This window comes from Vespula vulgaris, chromosome 1, assembly GCF_905475345.1.
Source record: "Vespula vulgaris chromosome 1, iyVesVulg1.1, whole genome shotgun sequence".
NCBI lineage: Eukaryota > Metazoa > Arthropoda > Insecta > Hymenoptera > Vespidae > Vespula > Vespula vulgaris.
The window spans coordinates 5,653,968-5,674,207 of NC_066586.1; the positions used below are offsets into that span (position 1 = coordinate 5,653,968).

At 33.5% G+C, this 20,240-nt stretch overlaps 3 protein-coding genes across 7 annotated transcripts; 2 read left to right on the plus strand and 1 right to left on the minus strand.

Annotated features, from left to right (window-relative positions):
- Positions 1–30: 30 nt before the first annotated feature.
- On the minus strand, positions 31–10,508 carry LOC127068346 (uncharacterized). Of its 5 annotated transcripts, none has more exons than XM_051004420.1 (10): positions 10,404–10,508; positions 7,272–7,353; positions 3,514–6,827; positions 3,019–3,104; positions 2,724–2,908; positions 1,740–2,052; positions 1,464–1,667; positions 663–977; positions 311–562; positions 31–246 (listed from the first exon to the last, which is right to left on the minus strand). In XM_051004420.1, exons 3-10 carry the CDS (start codon positions 3,566–3,568, stop codon positions 127–129), a joined length of 1,530 nt encoding a protein of 509 aa, XP_050860377.1. In that variant the 5' UTR covers positions 3,569–6,827; positions 7,272–7,353; positions 10,404–10,508; the 3' UTR covers positions 31–126. The 5 variants fall into 5 exon arrangements, with proteins under 5 accessions (XP_050860377.1, XP_050860366.1, XP_050860356.1 ...); XM_051004409.1 differs by having other exon boundaries at positions 3,514–6,849; XM_051004399.1 differs by having other exon boundaries at positions 3,514–9,186; positions 10,404–10,461.
- Positions 10,509–10,634: 126 nt separating this feature from the next.
- LOC127068331 (Krueppel homolog 1-like) lies at positions 10,635–17,038 on the plus strand. The gene is made up of 2 exons (XM_051004368.1): positions 10,635–10,766; positions 11,087–17,038. The coding sequence occupies exon 2, from the start codon at positions 11,112–11,114 to the stop codon at positions 12,777–12,779; it is 1,668 nt and encodes a 555-aa protein (XP_050860325.1). The 5' UTR covers positions 10,635–10,766; positions 11,087–11,111; the 3' UTR covers positions 12,780–17,038.
- A 659-nt stretch (positions 17,039–17,697) lies between these two features.
- On the plus strand, positions 17,698–19,968 carry LOC127068381 (60S ribosomal protein L5-like). The gene is made up of 6 exons (XM_051004486.1): positions 17,698–17,781; positions 18,167–18,352; positions 18,436–18,570; positions 18,787–18,989; positions 19,260–19,437; positions 19,670–19,968. The coding sequence occupies exons 1-6, from the start codon at positions 17,779–17,781 to the stop codon at positions 19,856–19,858; spliced, it is 894 nt and encodes a 297-aa protein (XP_050860443.1). The 5' UTR covers positions 17,698–17,778; the 3' UTR covers positions 19,859–19,968.
- The last annotated feature ends 272 nt before the right edge of the window (positions 19,969–20,240 follow it).

Consider the following 20,240-nt stretch of genomic DNA (forward strand, 5'->3'; position numbering starts at 1 on the left):
GTGCGATCTATGATAAAATATTTCAACCGATAAATTATCAACAATATATAATTTCCAAAATGATATATATATATATATATATTGCCAATAAATATTTTATTTCAAATATAATCTATATATACAGAACTAAAATTCTTTCTCATATAAACGGTTTTTACGATATCGGTACAGTGCTCTTTTAATAACATTCACTGTAAAATCTGCATCTTCCTTCGTAACGCACATCGGTGGTGTTATTCTTAAAACCTAAATTAAGGAAAAACATTAATAATACGTATATAGCCGTACAATCTAATACGTTAAAACTTACATTCGCAGATAATCCACCTTTCCCAACAAGTACACCCATATCTTTGATATCTTCGAATATGTCGCACATATGTTCCTCTTTGATATATTTTTTTGTTCTATTATTTTCTGCCAATTCTACACCTATCATAAAACCCTTTCCTCGAACGTCGCACACGATATCCGGAAAATCGTGAGTCAAAGTACTTAATTGATGACACAAATAAGTCCCCGTAATTAAGGCATTTTTTTGCATATCTTCGTTCTTAATCACCTAACAGTAGCAGCGAAAAAGAAATATATAATTACCATTGGTAAATGAAAGAAACGATACGAGAATTACTTATAATTATAGTTTAAACGCAGTAGCATACATCAAGTACCGCTGATCCTGCAGCACAAATAATTGGATTTCCAGAGTAGGTATTGAAATGAAGTGCTCTGTTCAAGCAACTAGCAATTTCAGCAGTAGTCGCAACAGCACCGAGAGGAATTCCATTAGCAATACCCTTTGCCATTGTTACTATGTCAGGTTGAATTCCATGACCTTCGAAACCCCAAAAATGATCGCCTGTTCTACCAAAGCCAGTTTGTACTTCATCGGCTATACAAAGACCACCGTTTTCGTGAACGAGCTCATAAACTTTCTTTAAGAATAACCGTGGATATTGTACAACGCCTCCGATACCCTAAAAATTAGTTTGAAAATCTTTGACCAAATTTACTTGATCCTTAATAAATTCTACATTAGCTAGAAATATTTAAGAACATTCGATCTATCTACTTAGTATATGTACTTTGTAGATACTTTTAACATAATGATTTCACAGCATAGAAATTCTTAAAATATTGTTCGAACGTTAACTCCCACGTGTCATCGCGTCTTGCTGACAGGAGAAAGCGTACTGGAAAGACGTGACGACACGGGTATAATTTTCGGTAAGGTCATTGATCCGTCTCACCGAAGACCACGGTCTTTTCTTTTAACGAGTCTGGACTTACAGACTTATTTCTTTTAACGAACGGTCAGTTATTCATATTCTTATTACAAAACTCGATCATTTAACAAGTATCGCGTGTATCAATATTTTTTTGTCAATTCTTTCTTTCTTTATCAATGGATTATGATTAATTGTATATATATATATATATATATATTTGTATAATGGTATTACTTGAATGCTTTCTGCGATAAAAGCAGCAACACCTCCTTTCTTTGGTAAACTGTATCGAAAAATATCTTCAAATTCCTCCAAATATTTTTGAAATAAGACACATTCGTCATTGCTACAGTTACACGTACCCTTTACACCCGCCACAGAACAATCTTTACATTTCGAATCGCAGGAAAGATATTTCCGTAAGCCTGGATTAAATACCTAAGGGAAAAAAATTCAAATCATTCGATCGATGTTCGAATTAAAAAACAGAGAAATTATTTATTTACGGACATGTATATGACCGGGTGGTTGAGGAATTGCATATTTCCACGTGCTTAAAGCGTTCGTTGCCGAAGTTTCACGAGTTCCACCGTGATAACAATTCTTCAATGAAAGAATATTCTGCTCGCCAGTATAAAGTCTTGCCATTAGAAATGCTAATTCGTTAGCTTCGGAGCCACTATTGACGAGATAGATAACTCCAAGCTTTTCCGGTAATTTGGCAGCTAATTTTTCTCTGTATTCGTATAAACGAGGATGCATGTAAAGCGCTGAGACATGACCAAGTTTGCTCGCTTGATCCGATATCGCAGCTACGATTTTTCTAGTATAATTAAAAATGATATATGTATATATTTAAAAATATCGAGAATTTAAAAATATATATTTCGTAAATATAATATACTGTACGAATAGTTAAGTCCCCATTATAAATATGTACAGGATGTAACCGATGAGTTGCAGGGATCTAAATAAGTAGATAATATTATATGAACGGAAATTGAAAGGTGTATTGAAATTGAACGAAATACGCCTATTGAAAAGTCGGAAACGCTTGCTCACGAAGTTATGATTTCAAGTTTTCCTGCAATGAGTAGAGAAATTCAATCACGTTAAATCTCATGGGAGTTAAAAACCGTATTTTTTTTTTTTTTTTTTTTACATAATGAATACAGGTCAAAGGAAAATTAAGAAAGTCATGAGGGATTCAGAAAAAAAAGTTAGGCGATTTAACGCGATAATTTCTCCAGCCGTTGCAGGAATATTTCGAATCGTCTTAACTTCAGAAGCGAGCGTTTTCAACTCTATGCTCATAGAATATTTTCTACTTAGATCCTTCGAAATTATTCCCGAAGTTTTTACGGACTGTTATAGCTATATGTATATATATATATACATATATATATATATATATATATATATATATATGTATGTATTTTGAAAACTGTTTAGTTAATAATTATGAATATAGAATCTGATTATACAAATGCTTACGGATGACAATGGCCTATAGAAACGGTAACGATGCCACCGAACATATCTAAATAACGTTTACCATCATGACCCCATAGCCATTGATTCCGTCCTTCGTATAATAACAATGGCTTTTTATAATACATTTTTAAACTAGGTGATATGTTCGACTCGTGTGCTGCTTTTAAACTATCGTAACTTGGTCCCTTAATATTAAAAAGAAAAAAGAAAATAGTAACAAGTTATAATATTATATATGTGCATGATTTTTACAAATAAACATACATGTTTACAAATAGACAAATTACATACATACCGTATAAACGGATGGTGTATGTTGATAAGATGGCATTTCTATTTGTTTATCCGTGGTTAACATTCTAACATTTCTTCTATCAAATGCTTAAAAAAAAAACGATCAGTTATAAGCGAGTTTATCATATATTTTTATCACGATCAATACATTATATGCGGTTCACGAAGTTTTCAATATTTACATTTCTATCGGTTATCTGTGGGCAATTGGAAATTCCCCATTTATTTAATCTCTACGTCTTATAAGAGTCAAGATAATTTCAGATATATAATACATTAACTTAGTTCTACATTATGAGTTTCTCTACATTGTCGTTCAATTTATTATTGAAACCGAGTTTTTATTTAATGAAATTTGGTTGTATTCCGTATTATATAAAAAAAAAATGGATATTATCTTCTAACTTTGATGAAATAACTCGTGACAAAAAGAAAATAAAGTGACAAATATACTGCATAGAATGTGTTAATATATTTCATTTAAATAGATACTTACTTCTTCGAAACGTTGAATTAAAAATATAACGAATGTATTTGAAGTGTCGATTCATATTGTAATATATGATTTAATGTGATACGTTGTAAAAATTCGAGAAATTGTGAGAAGAATTAATTAGATATATTAAAATGTTCGTTGTTTTAAAGTACACAAAGTGAACGTGCCAAGAAGTGTTAATAAGAACTAGTGAACCGTTTTAAAGACAAATTAATACTGAAGTAAGAGAATTTCAATGATACCCCTTCACGATTTATAAATTAAAAATATATCTTATAAGCATAAGCACACGGAGAATTTAACGCACAAGAAGTCACATGAAATCATTATCCTTACATCGATTCACCTCATACTATATATAATGTATACAAAACTGTTTACATGCACGTACGAAATGCGAATGAAATTAATGCTAGATGACCCATCACAGGAAGTCAATAATGCAATGCTTTTAAATATCGAATGAGTTACTACTCATCGTTTATATTTAAAAATATTTTCAAGACGATAAACCAACAGTTGATAGGAAAAAGATACAAAGAAAAATGATCGATAAATCTTAATAGCTATGTATATACATTATACGAGAAACTCGAAATGACTAGAAAAAGTAGAAAATGTGTCGTTACAAAAGCAGGTCAAGCTTTAGAGTGCTTTCATCTTCAGATAGAAAGGGCAAGAAGAAAGGATTTAAAGGTCAGCTACCTCTCGGCCCACGTGCCACGATATTTGACATTCGATGCAGATGACATAGAGATTCTTCAAGGCCAAATGTTCGTTAAGTCGCATCTAGCTTTCTCTAGCTCATCTTCTTATCCATTTCGAACTTACCTCATGATAGTAACGTGACACGTGTGTATTTCTAATACATAATACATACACAAAAGATATAACACGCTGGTTATATACTTAGAAATTCTATAATTGTAACACACCCTCGTTTACATTTCGTGAATAATTCAATAATACATTTAAATAATGCTTAACTTGTCTAAAAAAGAAAAAGGAATTTATTTCTGCGGTTACTTTCGAGTCGATGTTAGAAGGGTTTCGGTACGTCGATAAAAAAATAAAAAAAAATGAAAAGGAAAGAAAAAAGAAAAGAAAGAAACCAAGTGATTCTTTGTGCAAGAAAAAGAAAGAGAAAGAGAAGAAGAGTCACGCCTCTTCTCCTTTCCATTTGCCATTTCGGTTTCGATGCGATCAGCGAGTCGTTTCTAAGGTCGTCGCTTGGCTTGGCATAGCTTAAAACAAGTCTTGTTGAGATTGGTCAAGGTACGACATCGCGCTCTAGACTCGCTCTCGCTCCCCTTCCACTTCCAACCCTCTTCTCTTTCGGGTTCGAGAGCGGCCAACTCCTAGCTGGTTCTTCTCTCAAACGAGTGCGCGCGCGCGGGCACGCGCTCACACGCTCACGTCATCTCTCTACATCCTTCTTCTCCCTAACCCCTTGCTCTTTCCTCTTTCGGCGCGCGTTGGCAATCTCTCCTCTTGTAGCCCGGAACGCACGAGAGAACCTTGCCAAACCTTTGAGCCATTGAAAAAATTTCCTTCGTGCCACGTTGTACTCGACGTATATATGATATATGTGTGTGTATGTGTGCGTACGCACGTCTTTATATATACATATTATACCGTAAAATTTTATTAAGTAAAATAGATTTAATAGAAACATTTTTTGTTAATAAATTTAATTGAAATTATTTATAAAAGATTGTATTTTTTATAAACACAAAATGTAAATATTCCAGCGTAAATCATATAGAAATATTGATGCGAATTTATTAAAACAACGATGTAAAAATAAGAAATACGAAATTTCGTTACAACAAAGAGATCGAATCAAACGCATTAGACGTTTATCGACCTCAGGACCACATGACGTGTCAGGATACTACGCACAAACCTTGTCAATGTGCGCCACTCCTGCCGAATATTTCTACGCGTGTACGCAGGGTCGAATCAAGGACTCCCGGAACCACCGGCCAATTGGATGATTTCATCAAATTTAATAATGCTAGGGATAACAGATAGAAGCTTGGAAAACATGTTATTTTCAAAGTTGAGATAACTTGAAGAATTAACCTACTCGTTCTCTCTTTACAAATACGCTTCGATCGAATACTGGATTCTCCGGACACGTGTCTGTCCTGTTTAACGAATAATCATCCAACTACAACTCTTCGTTCTATCTACATTTAGATTGAGTCACAAAAATATTCGAATATTCTTTTTAATCGAATTACTTCTTTTTTTGGATTACAAATATAATTATTCAAATTACGATTACAACAAAAAAGTAATTCCTTGCGGTAACTTTTTAATATTATTTATTATAGCATAAACGTTATTATAGCAAAATCTGATTGTCTTGCTTTCTGTAAATATTCAAAGATCTATGAAATCGTTATTATATAATGTACACTATCATATCGTAAAAGACGACGTAACTACTACGATAGTAAAAATTTTTCAAAATTACGAAAGTTATATTATAATTGCGAAGTTATTAGTATATTCCTACTTTTTCAATACCTATGCAAAAATTCAAAGTTTTCTTTCTTTTACTCGATTTAGAAAAAGTTATTTAATTTCAAAAAGCATCAGCATATTTCTATAGCTTCACTATATATATGTATGTATCTATCTACGCATATACGTTCGCAGTAGTGTCTAAAGATCAATCGAGGCCACCCTTAAAAAATATTTTTCAAATTATTCTCATGAGACGATGTAAGAAAAGCATCGAACCGCGTAAAAAGACGTCTCGAAATAAATAAATGAAAAAAAAAATTGTTGAATTTTATAAATGTGCGCGTGTATTTTTTCTTTTCTTTTTTTTTTGTACTTTCTAAAAGTACTCAATTTAGGATGTCGTAGGCGTGTCCGGAGGATAACCCAACCGTCACCGTACACGTATACGTATATATCCTTTTGGAGCGTGGCATTATCGGTAGGCAGGGGCGTACACAAGCTCTTCGTCGTTACTAACATATATGAATAAAGATATAAATGTGTTTGTGTATATATATATCATATATATATATATATATATATATATATATATATATACACGCATATATATATACGTAGTTCGTAGGTATAGGTGGCACGAGCGACGGCACAGATCGGCGTCACCCGCACGCGGCGACCAATGCCCTGACTCTGAGGCAGTCGTCGGGGTTTCCAGACGCTACACGTGCACTACGCGCACTAGGTCATTGCTCCTCTCTCGTTTGAAAGCAACATCGGTTACACCGGCACTTGTCCGAGGCTCACTCGACCAGACCGAGGGAAGGAAATTTGGCTATAATCTTCGAAACGAAATAATAATTGCTAAAAAATAAATTAAAAAAATATATTTATATTATATCATATATATGTGTAATATTTACTCATTTCATTGTTTGAGAATGAGAAAGAGAAAGAGATGCTTATATATTTGTTTTTTCCCTAATATGATGTATAAATATATTATGTTTATATAATACTATATCAAATATTAATATATATGTATGTATGTATGTATATGTATAAATTATTTTATATATAGATACACGTTTGAATAATTTCGATTAAATTCACAACGATCTTTGTTCCCTCGTTTCTTTCTCCCCTTAAGATCCTTGTCCTTTTAATTTTGTCTTCTACACGTTGGCCACGTATAACAATCTCACGAGTCTTTGACCTCCCCTTTCGAAAGATCGACTAATAAAATTCTCTCGCGTTTTATTATTAGAAGCTGAAACGAAAGTTACCTCATATAAAAAAGGAATGACGAAATATAAGGTAGGTCCAGACGCAGTCTCATGCAGGTTACGAGTACGCCTTGAATTTTATCTGAAGGCAAAGAAATACTAATTTTTATTTTTTTCGAAAAGAAGGTAGAGAGAATCTTGAAACACGACCATAATGAAAGATATCTTTTATTTATGGGTGTCCTAGAACAATGCGATATTTTTCTGCTCCGACGATCATAATAATCGTCATTGCGTCGTAATTACATCTTCTCCCTAACACGTGTTATTGACACTTCGAGTATATCGATTATATTCGATCCGAAATATTAATACGTACATTTGCCTAAGTAATCAATCTTGCATAAATTGATATATGTATATATATTTATATATGTATGTATGTATGTATGTATGTATGTATTATGTTCCTATTTATTTCATAACTTTTCCTAGATCAAAATAAACCAAGAGAACCTGCCAAAATTAAGATTTCGCAGAAAATTAAGCAAATATTATCCAACGCAATAAACAATACTATAGTAACGATTTACGTAATTTTGTAGTTTAATATAATATAATAGAATTGCATGCATATGTATGCTCGTGATCGACCATCAATGTATGTTGAAGAACTTGTAATTTTACAAATGTCACAAAAAAAAACTCGTATAAAAATATTTTAAATAGTCGTCAAAATTAAATTCCGATTTCTAGTAATTCCTATAAGATTGAAACTGTGAAGAAAAAATAGACTGGATGTGTTTGTGCACGATACGTTTACGAGAAAAAATGTATTTCTTAAGGAGAATATCCGTTGATATCCGTTTCAAGCTCGAAAAGGAATCAACGAATGCAAGGGAGTGTAACGACCGAAAATGGGGGAAGAAAGGCACGCGCTCGTGTAAATAGCGGAGAAAGCGAACGTACATACACACGACCTCGTTTCTATCGGACGGTATCATCATAGGCCATGGAAAAAAAGAATGAACGAAGAGGATATGATGAGTGTAACCGATGATGCGATCGTAGGATCATGTGCATAGTGCAACGACTAGAAAGAAGATAGTTGATTCATGCATTGCAAAATTCTTTCGTTCGTGTAAAAGATATTAATACTTTCACAATAAAATGACATTATTGTTGCCCTGTTACTCTCTTTCTCGAGTATTGATATTTAATTCGATCAAACGCAAATTTTCGTCATTGTTTTTCGATAAGAAAGATAAAAAATTTTAAAAATACAAATCAAATCATTGAAAGATCATCTCGATATATCTCGATGCGATAGAAATATTATATTTGAGTATACTAGAAAATGTAACAGGAGAGAAACAAAGCGAGGTGATCTTTGTTCGGAAGGGTAGGCAGGAAAGGAAGATATCGATCGGTCGTCCCGGTTGTAGCGATGTAATAAGACGATTATAGTAGTCGTTTAGGAAGGAGAATGAGATAAATAAAAAAAATTGTTTTTCTTCTTTCGACGTTCTTTTTTTTTGCTTCAAAAAATCCGTCCTTCGTTCTTCCTACTTCTTCATTTTCCTTTTTTCTTACGTTTTAAATATTCTTGCGAACGAATATAAACAAAAAATATACGATCTAACGTAGATTCTAATAACGATTCCGAAAGAAAATTACGTTAAATATACATATTTTTTTTCCAAAGATATATGATGGAAGAATCTAATCGTTTTTTCGTTCATGATTCGATGATCCATATGTGACGAAGCGTGAGTAAGTATATGTTGTTGCGTATGCACGTTCCTCGACACATACACAGGAGTAGTAGTACACATACATGTACACGTGCTACACTGATAGCGCTCGTCCTTGTCGCATGTAGAGATGGTCTTCGTCGGTCGAACTCGCACGCGCCGAGCCTTGGTAGAAACCACGACGACTGCCTCCACGTGCTGCACGAAGCACTTTATCCGCCCTAAATTATAGGTCGTCGCCGTTGGCAGAGCGTTGGGGCCGAGACGGTGGGACCAAGGGGTGAAGAGAAGAGGGTCGGGGCTGAGAAGGGTGTTGCTACGATTTTGGAGGGGATTGAAAGGGGAAGAGAGGGGATACACAGCGGGCCACACGAGCGTGCGCTCTTCGGCCATGATCGATGATTTCCGTAGCTCTTCGGTTCGGCCAGGAGGTAAACATTACACAGTACGATTGGCCATCCCGCGAGGCGGGTCCTTCAGTTTTCGTAGTATCAACTTTTTCGTCTCGGTCCAACGCGAGCGGCCGAAAAGCAACGGTGTAATGAAAGAAAATACGTGCGCCTAGTTTTCGAATCAGTTAAGTGAATTCTATCGTTCACTTTATTTTATTTTTTATATCGAGTGTTCGATTACGCGCACGTTTAATCGGCCTTGGAAATCGAGAGATGTCGAGGAAGGCGGAAGTGAAATTTTGAGACGCACGAGAAAGAGAGGACGCGAGAAGAGAAAACGTACGAGAAGCCTTTGGTAAGTCATGTTCAACCGTCTCTTCGTTTCTTTTTCTCCTTTTTTTTTTCTATTTCTCCTTTTTTCATTTTTTTACTCCCTCAAAAAAATTCTGTCATCGTTCACTATTCAAAAACTACATTCTCCGCAACCCTTTCCTCGATCCAAGCGTCATTAATGTATCATCTTTCGTCTAACGTTCTTAATTAAACGTTTTTAATATCTTAACATCCTCACGAATTTATGTGCACGAATATATTAAATGTTTGAGAAAGTTAACCCGTCTATTCCCGTCGCTTCTGTTCGCATGCACTTTCTTTATTTTTTCATAAAATTGAAATATTTTGATATTATACAAATTTTCGAAAGATTTTATATCATGAACTAATCGGTTGGAGTGATAAAAAAAGAGCATCGAATATCGACGAGTCGAAGAAATTCGAACGATTCAGCTTACGTGTTCCGCAATATACGTAACTATGAAAAAAAGAGCAAAAGAGCAAAAAAAGAGACGTTTTCGATGGAAGAAGGGTAGAAAAGAAGGGAGAGAACGGCGGACGCAGAGGATGGCGCAGTCGAGATAATTCGGCCCTGTCCGTGAACTTTAGAGAGAGAGAGAGAGAGAGAGAGAGAGAGAGAGAGAGAGAGAGAGAGAGAGAGAGACAGAGAGGGAGAGAGAGAGAGAAAGAGAGAAAGAGAGAGCATGATGTACCTTGCTTATTTGTCGCCCGATCGATACAATTTTTGTCCGCGGTCCTTTTTAGCGTCTGGTTAGAAAGATACTAGTAGCATGAGAGATACGTTAGCATAAATCTTCAATACGACTCTTAGTTGTGTCGTATATAGTACTCGTGATGTAACCCGACGTCCTTACTGCGCGGCAAGTTGCACGAGGTCGGTGATCGCTATAAGAAAATGTGAGTACACGTGGAGGCAGCAGCGAGTGGTTTCTACCGGCGGCGCGGACTGCACCGCCGCCGACCATGCCTGCTGCCTCCCACCGTACTAAAAACGACGCGCGCGTGTAAAGCCAAGTATAAACGACTTCTCCTCGCCTATCATTCTCTTCTCTCGTGTACGTTCATTCTCTTCTCAGCTTGTCCTCTAACTCTTCCTTTCTTTTGTTTATTTTTTTCCTTCTTCTTCTTCGATCTATCCTTTTGAAATCGAATCATTTTAATCGATGAAATAATAGAAATATAACAATTGCGATTTGGAGGAATTCTCCGTTTCGGAGTTTCAACTTTTTTTTTTTTATTTCGTATTTAGAAACGAACGTATTTTTTTTTTCTTTTTTTTCTCCTTTTCTTTTCTTTTCCTTTTTAAACGGGCATTCAAGGAAGATTCTCTTTGATCTCGAGTCGAATAAATCGAATTGTTCCATCTCTTCCGCAGGCCGCGCACACGGTAGTAACCTACGATGGTGAGTTATTACCAAACCGAGCCGATCCCGAATCCAGTGACGGTATCAGTGACGAGCGTGCTGCCGAATTTGGAGACGATGAACCCGGTGAAGAACCTTGTTTGCAGCCCGGACCTTCCGGTCTTTGGCTCGACGACATGTACCACGGCTGCTGCCGTTACCGTCGAAAGTCTGACAAACTCGAACGAGGAGAAGGCTTACCAGTGTCTTCTCTGTCAGAAGAGCTTCGATCAAAAAAGTTTGTATCAGAGTCACCTGCGTTCGCATGGTAAAGAGGGAGAGGATCCTTATCGGTGCAATATCTGTGAGAAAACGTTTGCGGTACCTGCACGTTTGACCAGGCATTACAGGACTCACACGGGCGAGAAACCTTATCAGTGCGAATACTGCAGCAAGTCCTTCTCTGTGAAGGAAAATCTTAGCGTTCATCGACGGATACATACGAAGGAACGACCGTACAAGTGCGACGTTTGCGAGCGTGCCTTCGAGCACAGCGGCAAACTCCATCGTCACATGCGAATCCACACGGGCGAACGTCCACACAAGTGTACAGTTTGCTCGAAGACGTTCATACAAAGCGGCCAGCTGGTAATACATATGCGTACACACACCGGCGAAAAACCTTATGTATGTAAGTCTTGCGGCAAGGGATTCACCTGTTCGAAGCAGCTAAAGGTACACACTCGTACCCATACCGGCGAAAAGCCTTATACTTGCGATATATGCGGCAAGTCTTTCGGATATAATCACGTATTGAAGCTCCATCAAGTAGCCCATTACGGTGAAAAGGTCTACAAGTGTACTCTCTGTCACGAAACATTTGGCTCGAAGAAAACCATGGAGCTTCACATAAAAACACATTCAGACTCACCTTCCTCATCCTCGTCTTCATCCTCTTCATCTTCGTCCTCCTCTTCTTCTTCGTCCAGCGGAATCTCTTCCGCCAGAGACTCACCGATCGAATCGATCATGGAGATCTCACAAAGTAACTCCGTCGTTCCTAACGCACCATCGCCTATACCGATCTGTGGCGGAAACAGCAAGGAACTTCCGCGTAAGAGCGCTGAGAACATCCCATGTAGTCCGAGCGAAGTTTATCCGAATCAACGAGATTTCTCGTACTACGTTTTCCCAAGAGAACAGTATCCTCAATCAGTTTCCTCGATAAACGGTCCAATGAGCCTGTTAAATGCAGGAGTCGAAGAAAGATCGGTTCATCAGATTGCCAATCTCGAACAACAGTCTCATGTCTTCCTTTATTCCGACATATCCTCGAGTCCTTACCCAATAACCGAGTTTGCTTTTCCAAGCAGAGGAGGTGAGCCGATGGTCGGTGAATGTCCGTCCTTGCTGAATCTACCCGGAAACGATGCTCGTAGAAGAGTCGAGGCAGCTTTGGAGGCCGTCGAGGAAGAAAGACAACGAGAGTATGGAATGAACGTGAAAAAAGAGGAACAGATACTTACGCCACCGAGCAGTAATCCCGTCAGTCCAGCACCCTCGCCAGATCCTCTCGATCTCGCTATACCTGTCAGGGAAACTTTGATCTTACCACCAAGGAAACGTTGCAAAATGATTCTCGAATCGATGGAAAGCGAGAGAAGCGCGAGTCTCCTTGGCTCTCAAAGACAAAGTTCCGTTATTCATTTTGCACGTGCCTCATAGTCAGATGCGGTTAACTCCTATAAAAAAAAAAGGGAAACCGATGGAACTCTATTCGCAAAGAATGACGGCACCGTCCTCCGCAAAGACTCTAGTGATATTCCATGTGAACTCTTTCGAGTGTGTAATATGAACGAACGAACAGAAAAATTCAGTGTCTTCGATAATCATAGTCAATCCTTCGTCGGACACGTTGCCTTCTTCTAAACGCGTACAGAGTACAAAAACAAAAGTACGAATTAGAACGGTGTAGCACAAATTGTGTGTGAAAAGGATTCGATCGAATACTTCGACGCTGATAAGATTTTAAATAGGCACACGTGCGTCTGTTTTGATAACGACTCGAAATTATCGAATTTGCAAAATTATTATCGACTATATGTATGTACATGTATACATACACATGAGATATCTCTTCATTTCTTCTTTTTATGGTTTTTTATTTTCTTTTTCACTCATTGCCACGTGCATACAAGTATCTGTTTTATCTACAAACGAAATGAGCGACCGTAAGATGCAATGACGTGTCTTTTTATTGATAGAACGACCATCTGAAAAGTAATTCTTGGAAAGTATATATGTCAGTGAATTAAAGAAAATGAGAAACTTTTTTAACGATCGCTCGAATTAATCATACTTCTAGCAAATTATTAAATATGAATTAATATATATATATGTATATATATAATATATATACAATATGTATATATATCATATGTGTATATATATGTATATATGTGTATGTATGTATGTATATGTATGTATGTGTGTATGTATGTATGTATGTATGTATATATATATATACAGAGAGAGAGAGAGAGAGAGAGAGAGAGAGAGAGAGAGAGAGAGAGAGAGAGAGAGAGAGAGATACATATACAAGCAAGGCGAATTTTGTTGATCCTAAAATAGACAGGGCAGTTTCTTCGAAGGAAGCTGCGTCACTACCTCGAGAAGCGTATTGATTCTTTTTGAGAATAATTTATTCACCTCCTTCCGAGGGGGGGAAGAGTGTCAAGTTCTTTAATGTTCGTACGAGTATGAACTTCGTATATTAATCTTCTTTCTCTTTCCACACTAAGTAAATCTAATAGTTTAAACTCAAACGGGCATTCGTTTCTTGCCACGATTTATAAGACTGATGTCAGTCTGTTACGATTAATACTTTGTCGTTCCACGATACAGGTATGTGTTATACATTAATTACTTATATATTAATTAAACTACAACAACCACAAAATGTGAAGAAATATGAATAATATACATTTAACGCACAATAGTTTGCTCAAGTTTTGTCATTTTTACATCGATACTTGTTTAATGTAATTTTATCGTTCCTTAACATTTCTTAACATTGTCCATTATATATAGGTATATATATTATAATATATATATATATATATATATATATATATATATATATATACACACACGTACGTACATAAAGACGATATACATTAGAATTAAGTTGCCTTGCATTTGCTACGACAAACGACTATGTCGTAGACTCGAACGGTACTACTATTACTATCAATGTTCTGCTAAATTCCTGCCAACTGCAATTTCTTATTGCAATATTTTAAATATCCTTGACGTCAAGAGAATACAGACTCTCGCACAAACTGCAAAGCAAAGAAAAATAGTAGATTTAAATTTTAACGATATTTTGATACATAATAAAAAGAAAGATATAAAAAAAAAAGAACAGATAGAGAGACAAACATCATTCATATAAAATGATTTCGCAAAAAAATTATCGGGTACAACAAAGTATTTAAGATTTCGGGAATCATAATAATACGATTAAAGCACCAAATAATATTGTATCACTGTGATAAGAATTTTGCACTACCTACGCTATATTAACAAGAAAAGAAAAAAAAAAAACATAAGAAGAAGAGAACACACTGCCAGCATAAAAATGTACGCATATACATACAACGCATATGGGCATATTGTGAAATAATCTTATTATAATTATATAAGAATACTTTCGTATAGTACTAATTTTACGGTTTAGAATGCATGTGTAAATGCAGTATGAGTAGGAGGAAGTTGTAAAACTTCGATGAAAAAAAAAGATGATGAAAGGACAAATTGCTTGGAAAAAGAGCGGCTATTAATACTTTGAATACAATTTTTACGAAGCTCTTATGGATATTAATGAAACAAAACAAAAAAAGAATTTTCATCGTTAAATATTTATTGCCGCAAACATACATGCCATTCGTTCTATCAGCATATTCATTTATAGTTATGTTACGACTAGCGCACATCTTACCTATATTTCAAAATCGCAGCATTTTCACTATATCGTGATATAGGTAAATATGTATATATTTCACAATCATTATCATGATCATCATCGTTATTATTATTATTATTATTATTATTATTATTATTATTATTATTATTATTATTATTATTATTATTACTATTACTATTTTTTTTTATTATTATTACTATCATCATCATTATTATTATAATTATTATTCTTTGATATATATATATATATATATATATATATATATATTCATGCTTTCCTATCGTCACACATGAGTCACACATGTATCGACAAATGCAAAAAAAAAGGTATAATTAGCAAGAGAAAAAATGGTGAAGGTTGATTATAATAACGTATGAAAAACAACGTTTCTTCATTTTGTAAATGTTGTTATGAAATGATATTTCGATTAATTTCATTGCATTTTAAAACACACACACACACATGCAATTCCAAATCCAAAAAATACATTCGGTTTTCTCTTTCTTTATTTCTTCTTTTTCTTCTTCTTCCATTTTTTTCATCACATTTCTTATTCGCTTTTATTTTTATATAAATAATATTTAATATATCATTGCTCTCGAAAACATTTAATATGTTTTTTTATAAATATTTATTTCTCGTTAGATCTAGCATCGTCCTGAGACAAATGATTCTGATCGGAACATTTGTTTTTCTCTTAATTTTATTGAAGTAACATATAAGTATGTCCGTTTAGTATCGTTGGTCTCTTATTTATAATAAAAATAAACATGTGAATTGTATAGTCTTGGTGCCTCTTCAAAAAGTGTTTCTCTTTTTGTGTTTGCCCGTATCTTGTGAAACAAAGCATCGATTGCTTCTTCCAGTGTTAAAAAAAAAAAAAGAAAAAAAAAGAAAGAAAAGAAAAGAAAAAATAATGGATCACGTGGTATATGTCAATTGATCGCTAATTTTTAAGTATTATAAGCGATATAACTCTAGCATAATATAATCGTTTAACGTATTGAAAAATAATTTTTAAGATGACGTTGAGGATAAGAAGCATGATGCTTCGTAACGGCTGACGTATGGAACTGATTATGTCTTTAACTTTAATGTATTGTTTAAGTATAATCATAATGAAGTTCGTTCGTATATGTCGACAAATGAGTCTTTTGTTCCGTAAAAAGTATAATTAAGTTCAATAAATTTGTCGCACTACGTACTTGGACGCTTCAAATATTGTTCAAAAGGAATTTTATTTTGGCGCGTTCGTAAATGTTCTTGTTAAAAAATTATTTCGATTTTTAACAAGAGAGAAAAGCTTAATATACTTGCTAAAGGAAAAGGAAAAGAGAGAAAAAGATATGTATGTATCGAATTCTTCATTTCGAGAATGAAATTAGTGCAATATTGTTGTAATTTGTACGGACACAAAATATATAGTGCGATTAATAAGTTATTTCGAGTTTTTCGAATATTGCGAAAGTAATTTATTTGATCTGATATTATCATGATAATTTAATTATTTAAATTTTATTCGCGATAATTTGGATAGAAATGAAAGCAAAACCGATTCCAAATAATAATAATATATTATTTAAAATAGAGAATGAGACAATAAACAGTGATATGACATTCACATTGATGTGTTTTAACTTGTTATTTTGAAAGTCAATTAACTTTCAAGAAAGGAACTTTTACTCCCTCTTTTATGAAATATTACATACAATGATTAATGTATTTATTACTATTTTTACATTTTTTATAATAATATTTTCATCTTTCTCTTGTATAAATGAGACACAGTTTTTCCATTAAAAATTTTTTGAAACTTCATTTTCGAAAGGTAGTAAAAGCATACACATCGCTCTGTAAATGTTATTAAATAATAACAATCAGGTCATTACATGAGTCCTATTAAGTAATACCACATACACGTATAGCATATATTAATCTGTATCTTTAGAAAAAATTGTTCATTATAATGTTAAATAAAAATATTATATGTACACTACAATGTCTATTATTCAAGACTACTACTCTTATCAAAATAATATTCTCACTAATATAATATTTTAATTATTATTTAGTTAATATACTAGAGAATCACACGAAAAGTTTTTTACAAAATTAATGAAAAGTATCATATATCTGGAAAATTTTTTACGGTATTAGAAAATATTTTACTTTTATTCTGATCATATCATTGATCATTAAATAAACGATGAAACATTTCCTTTTTTAAATTTTGTTTATTCTAAATATAGATTTTACGAAAATTTTATTTTCTACTTACTCAGACTTTTAAAAGCAGCTTATTTTTTTATATACTTCATGTGTATATAATTTTCAATTAAAATGATAATGAAAATGTTCATTACTACCCAGATGGTATAAACGATCAATTCTTATTGAAATGTGTTCATTTTCAATACTACTCTATGTTTGCAGATGGCGATAAATGTATTTTTCAAACTAGTTTTTTGTTTCTGTATTAATGTTTATCTTTATATTTTACATATGTTATTTTTATAATATTTTATAAATAAGTTCTTTTTTGTAATAAAAATCTAATAAAAAGTATAAATTCTTGACTGAAATGTCTACTTGTTATTATTTTTATTTATTCCCTAGACAGATTCAACATAATATAAATTCACTATATCGGTTGGTATCAATGATGCACGTTTTGCTCATTCTCTTGAGATCCCATGAGTGGGTGTTATATTAGCATCGACTTTTTATTTAATTTATAAAATGGTAAGCAGACTTATATGATTAATATTAGTAATATTAAGAGTCCCGTTTTTTAAGTTTTAAAGTGCATTACTTTTGAAAAAATAACTTCAAGGATGCTGCTTATTCCGGAGAATTCAATAATTGTCATATAACGAAACGTTTAGGTTTGTAATAACATTGTTTTAAATGTATAGGAAAAATTTATGCAAAATAGCTAAAACATTTTCGTAAATACTAGTCTATACAAAATATCTCATATTATATATTATTTGATATTATTAAATTGTGAAATTTATTTAATATACTAATAATACATTTATTGGTTAGTTATGAATGATTTCCACGAACTGTACTGTTCTTTCTTCATCATTAAAATGAACTAATTTGATGTAATATCTTTTTACAGGGTTTTGTGAAAGTTGTTAAAAATAAGCAGTACTTCAAGCGTTATCAAGTCAAATTCAAGAGGCGTCGTGAGGGTAAAACTGATTATTATGCACGTAAAAGATTAACTATTCAAGACAAAAATAAATATAATACTCCTAAATACAGGTTGATTGTTCGTTTATCCAATAAGGATATTACTTGTCAGGTAAATTATATATAGGAAGTGTTTGATACTACATATTATAAAATATATTTTTTATATTATTTAATAATTTCTATCTTTTATAGATTGCTTATTCGCGAATTGAAGGAGATAGAATAGTTTGTGCTGCATACAGTCATGAACTTCCAAGGTATGGAATTAAAGTTGGGCTTACCAATTATGCATCAGCATATTGTACTGGATTGTTGGTAGCTAGAAGGGTAACTATTTCTTTATATATATAGTTCATAAATTTAATTACATATGTTGCAAACATATTTTTATCGATATGATGAACATCTCAGCTCGCTTTGACTTATAACTGAAGAAATATTGTTCCCAAAATAAAATTCTGATACGTAACTTTTTTGGTTATATATAATATACTATTATATTGTATAGCTAATTAAATGTATGTAATATTCTTTTTTGTACAGCTCCTTAAAAAGTTAGGCTTGGATACATTATATGCAGGTACCATAGACGTAACTGGGGATGAATACAATGTGGAAGAATTAGATGAAGGACCAGGAGCATTCAGATGTTACCTAGACACAGGTCTGACACGTACTACCACCGGTGCTAGGGTATTTGGTGCTATGAAGGGAGCAGTAGATGGAGGTCTTAATATTCCTCATAGGTAAATAATAAAAAGGCTGAAAGAACGTTTTTAGGAATTCACAAGGATGTGACCATTGTGCAATTATTTCTGTGATGATTTTTTGACACATGCGCGTCATCTGAGTCACAGCAAAGTTTACTTTTGTCCTTGTGTTTTACAGTGGCAATTTGTAAACTTTGCACCGGCATAAAAGATTATAAAGTGTCTCTGAAAACTCTTATTATCTCTTTTTTTTTCTATATATTGCAATAAATACTTTATCATAATATATTTATTTTTATTAAATAGCACCAAAAGATTCCCAGGATATGATAGTGAATCTAAATCTTTCAATGCTGATGTACATCGGAAGCATATCTTTGGTCAACATGTTGCGAATTACATGAGAACATTGGAGCAACAAGATGACGAAGTTTTCAAGAAGCAATTTTCTCAATATATTAAGAACGGAATTGTTGCTAACAATGTAAGTAAATAATATATATTTTCCAGATACTATAACGTCCAACTCAAAATTACTGCTAGATATATAAAGCTATGTAGTGTCGCTGTTGGACAATAGTAAATAACATTGGTTATAAATATTTAAATGTACTTATAAATACATTTTACAACATAATCTCTGTTAACAATCCTATCAATTACAAATTTATTATTACAACTTTCTTTGCATTAGTAAATATAAATTTTTTTAACAGATCGAAGACATGTACAAAAAAGCGCATGAAGCCATACGTGCGAATCCGGAGCACGTAAAAGTTACGAGGGAAAAAGTACCCGTCAAGAAAAGGTGGAATCGTGCGAAACTCTCATTGTCCGAACGCAAAAATCGTGTTGCTCAAAAGAAGGCGTCATTCCTCAAAACCTTGGAAGAATTGGAAGCTTAAAAATCTTATTATTTTATATTTTGCCCAACCTTTTATCAAACCTCGTATTTTGTCACAGCGTTTGTATTGGGTTGAATTTGGCATGATAATAAAATAAGATGATTAAAGTATTATTTTTCTTACAATACCAATATTTTTTAATAACTTTGATTACCCCAATCGAACGTAATACGAATAGATTGCCTGGTGTTTTTCTTTATGTAGAATTTTTATATATTATTTTTAAAAAATATAATGGCAACATACCTGTATAGAAAAAAGTAGAATTTTCTAACTACGATTTGTCTTAAGAGGAATTTGAAGACATACTGACTAAAATCAAAAAGTATTTTTGTGAGATTGGTTTGTTCAATGATTGTCTTCTGCGCATGCTCGAAATTGA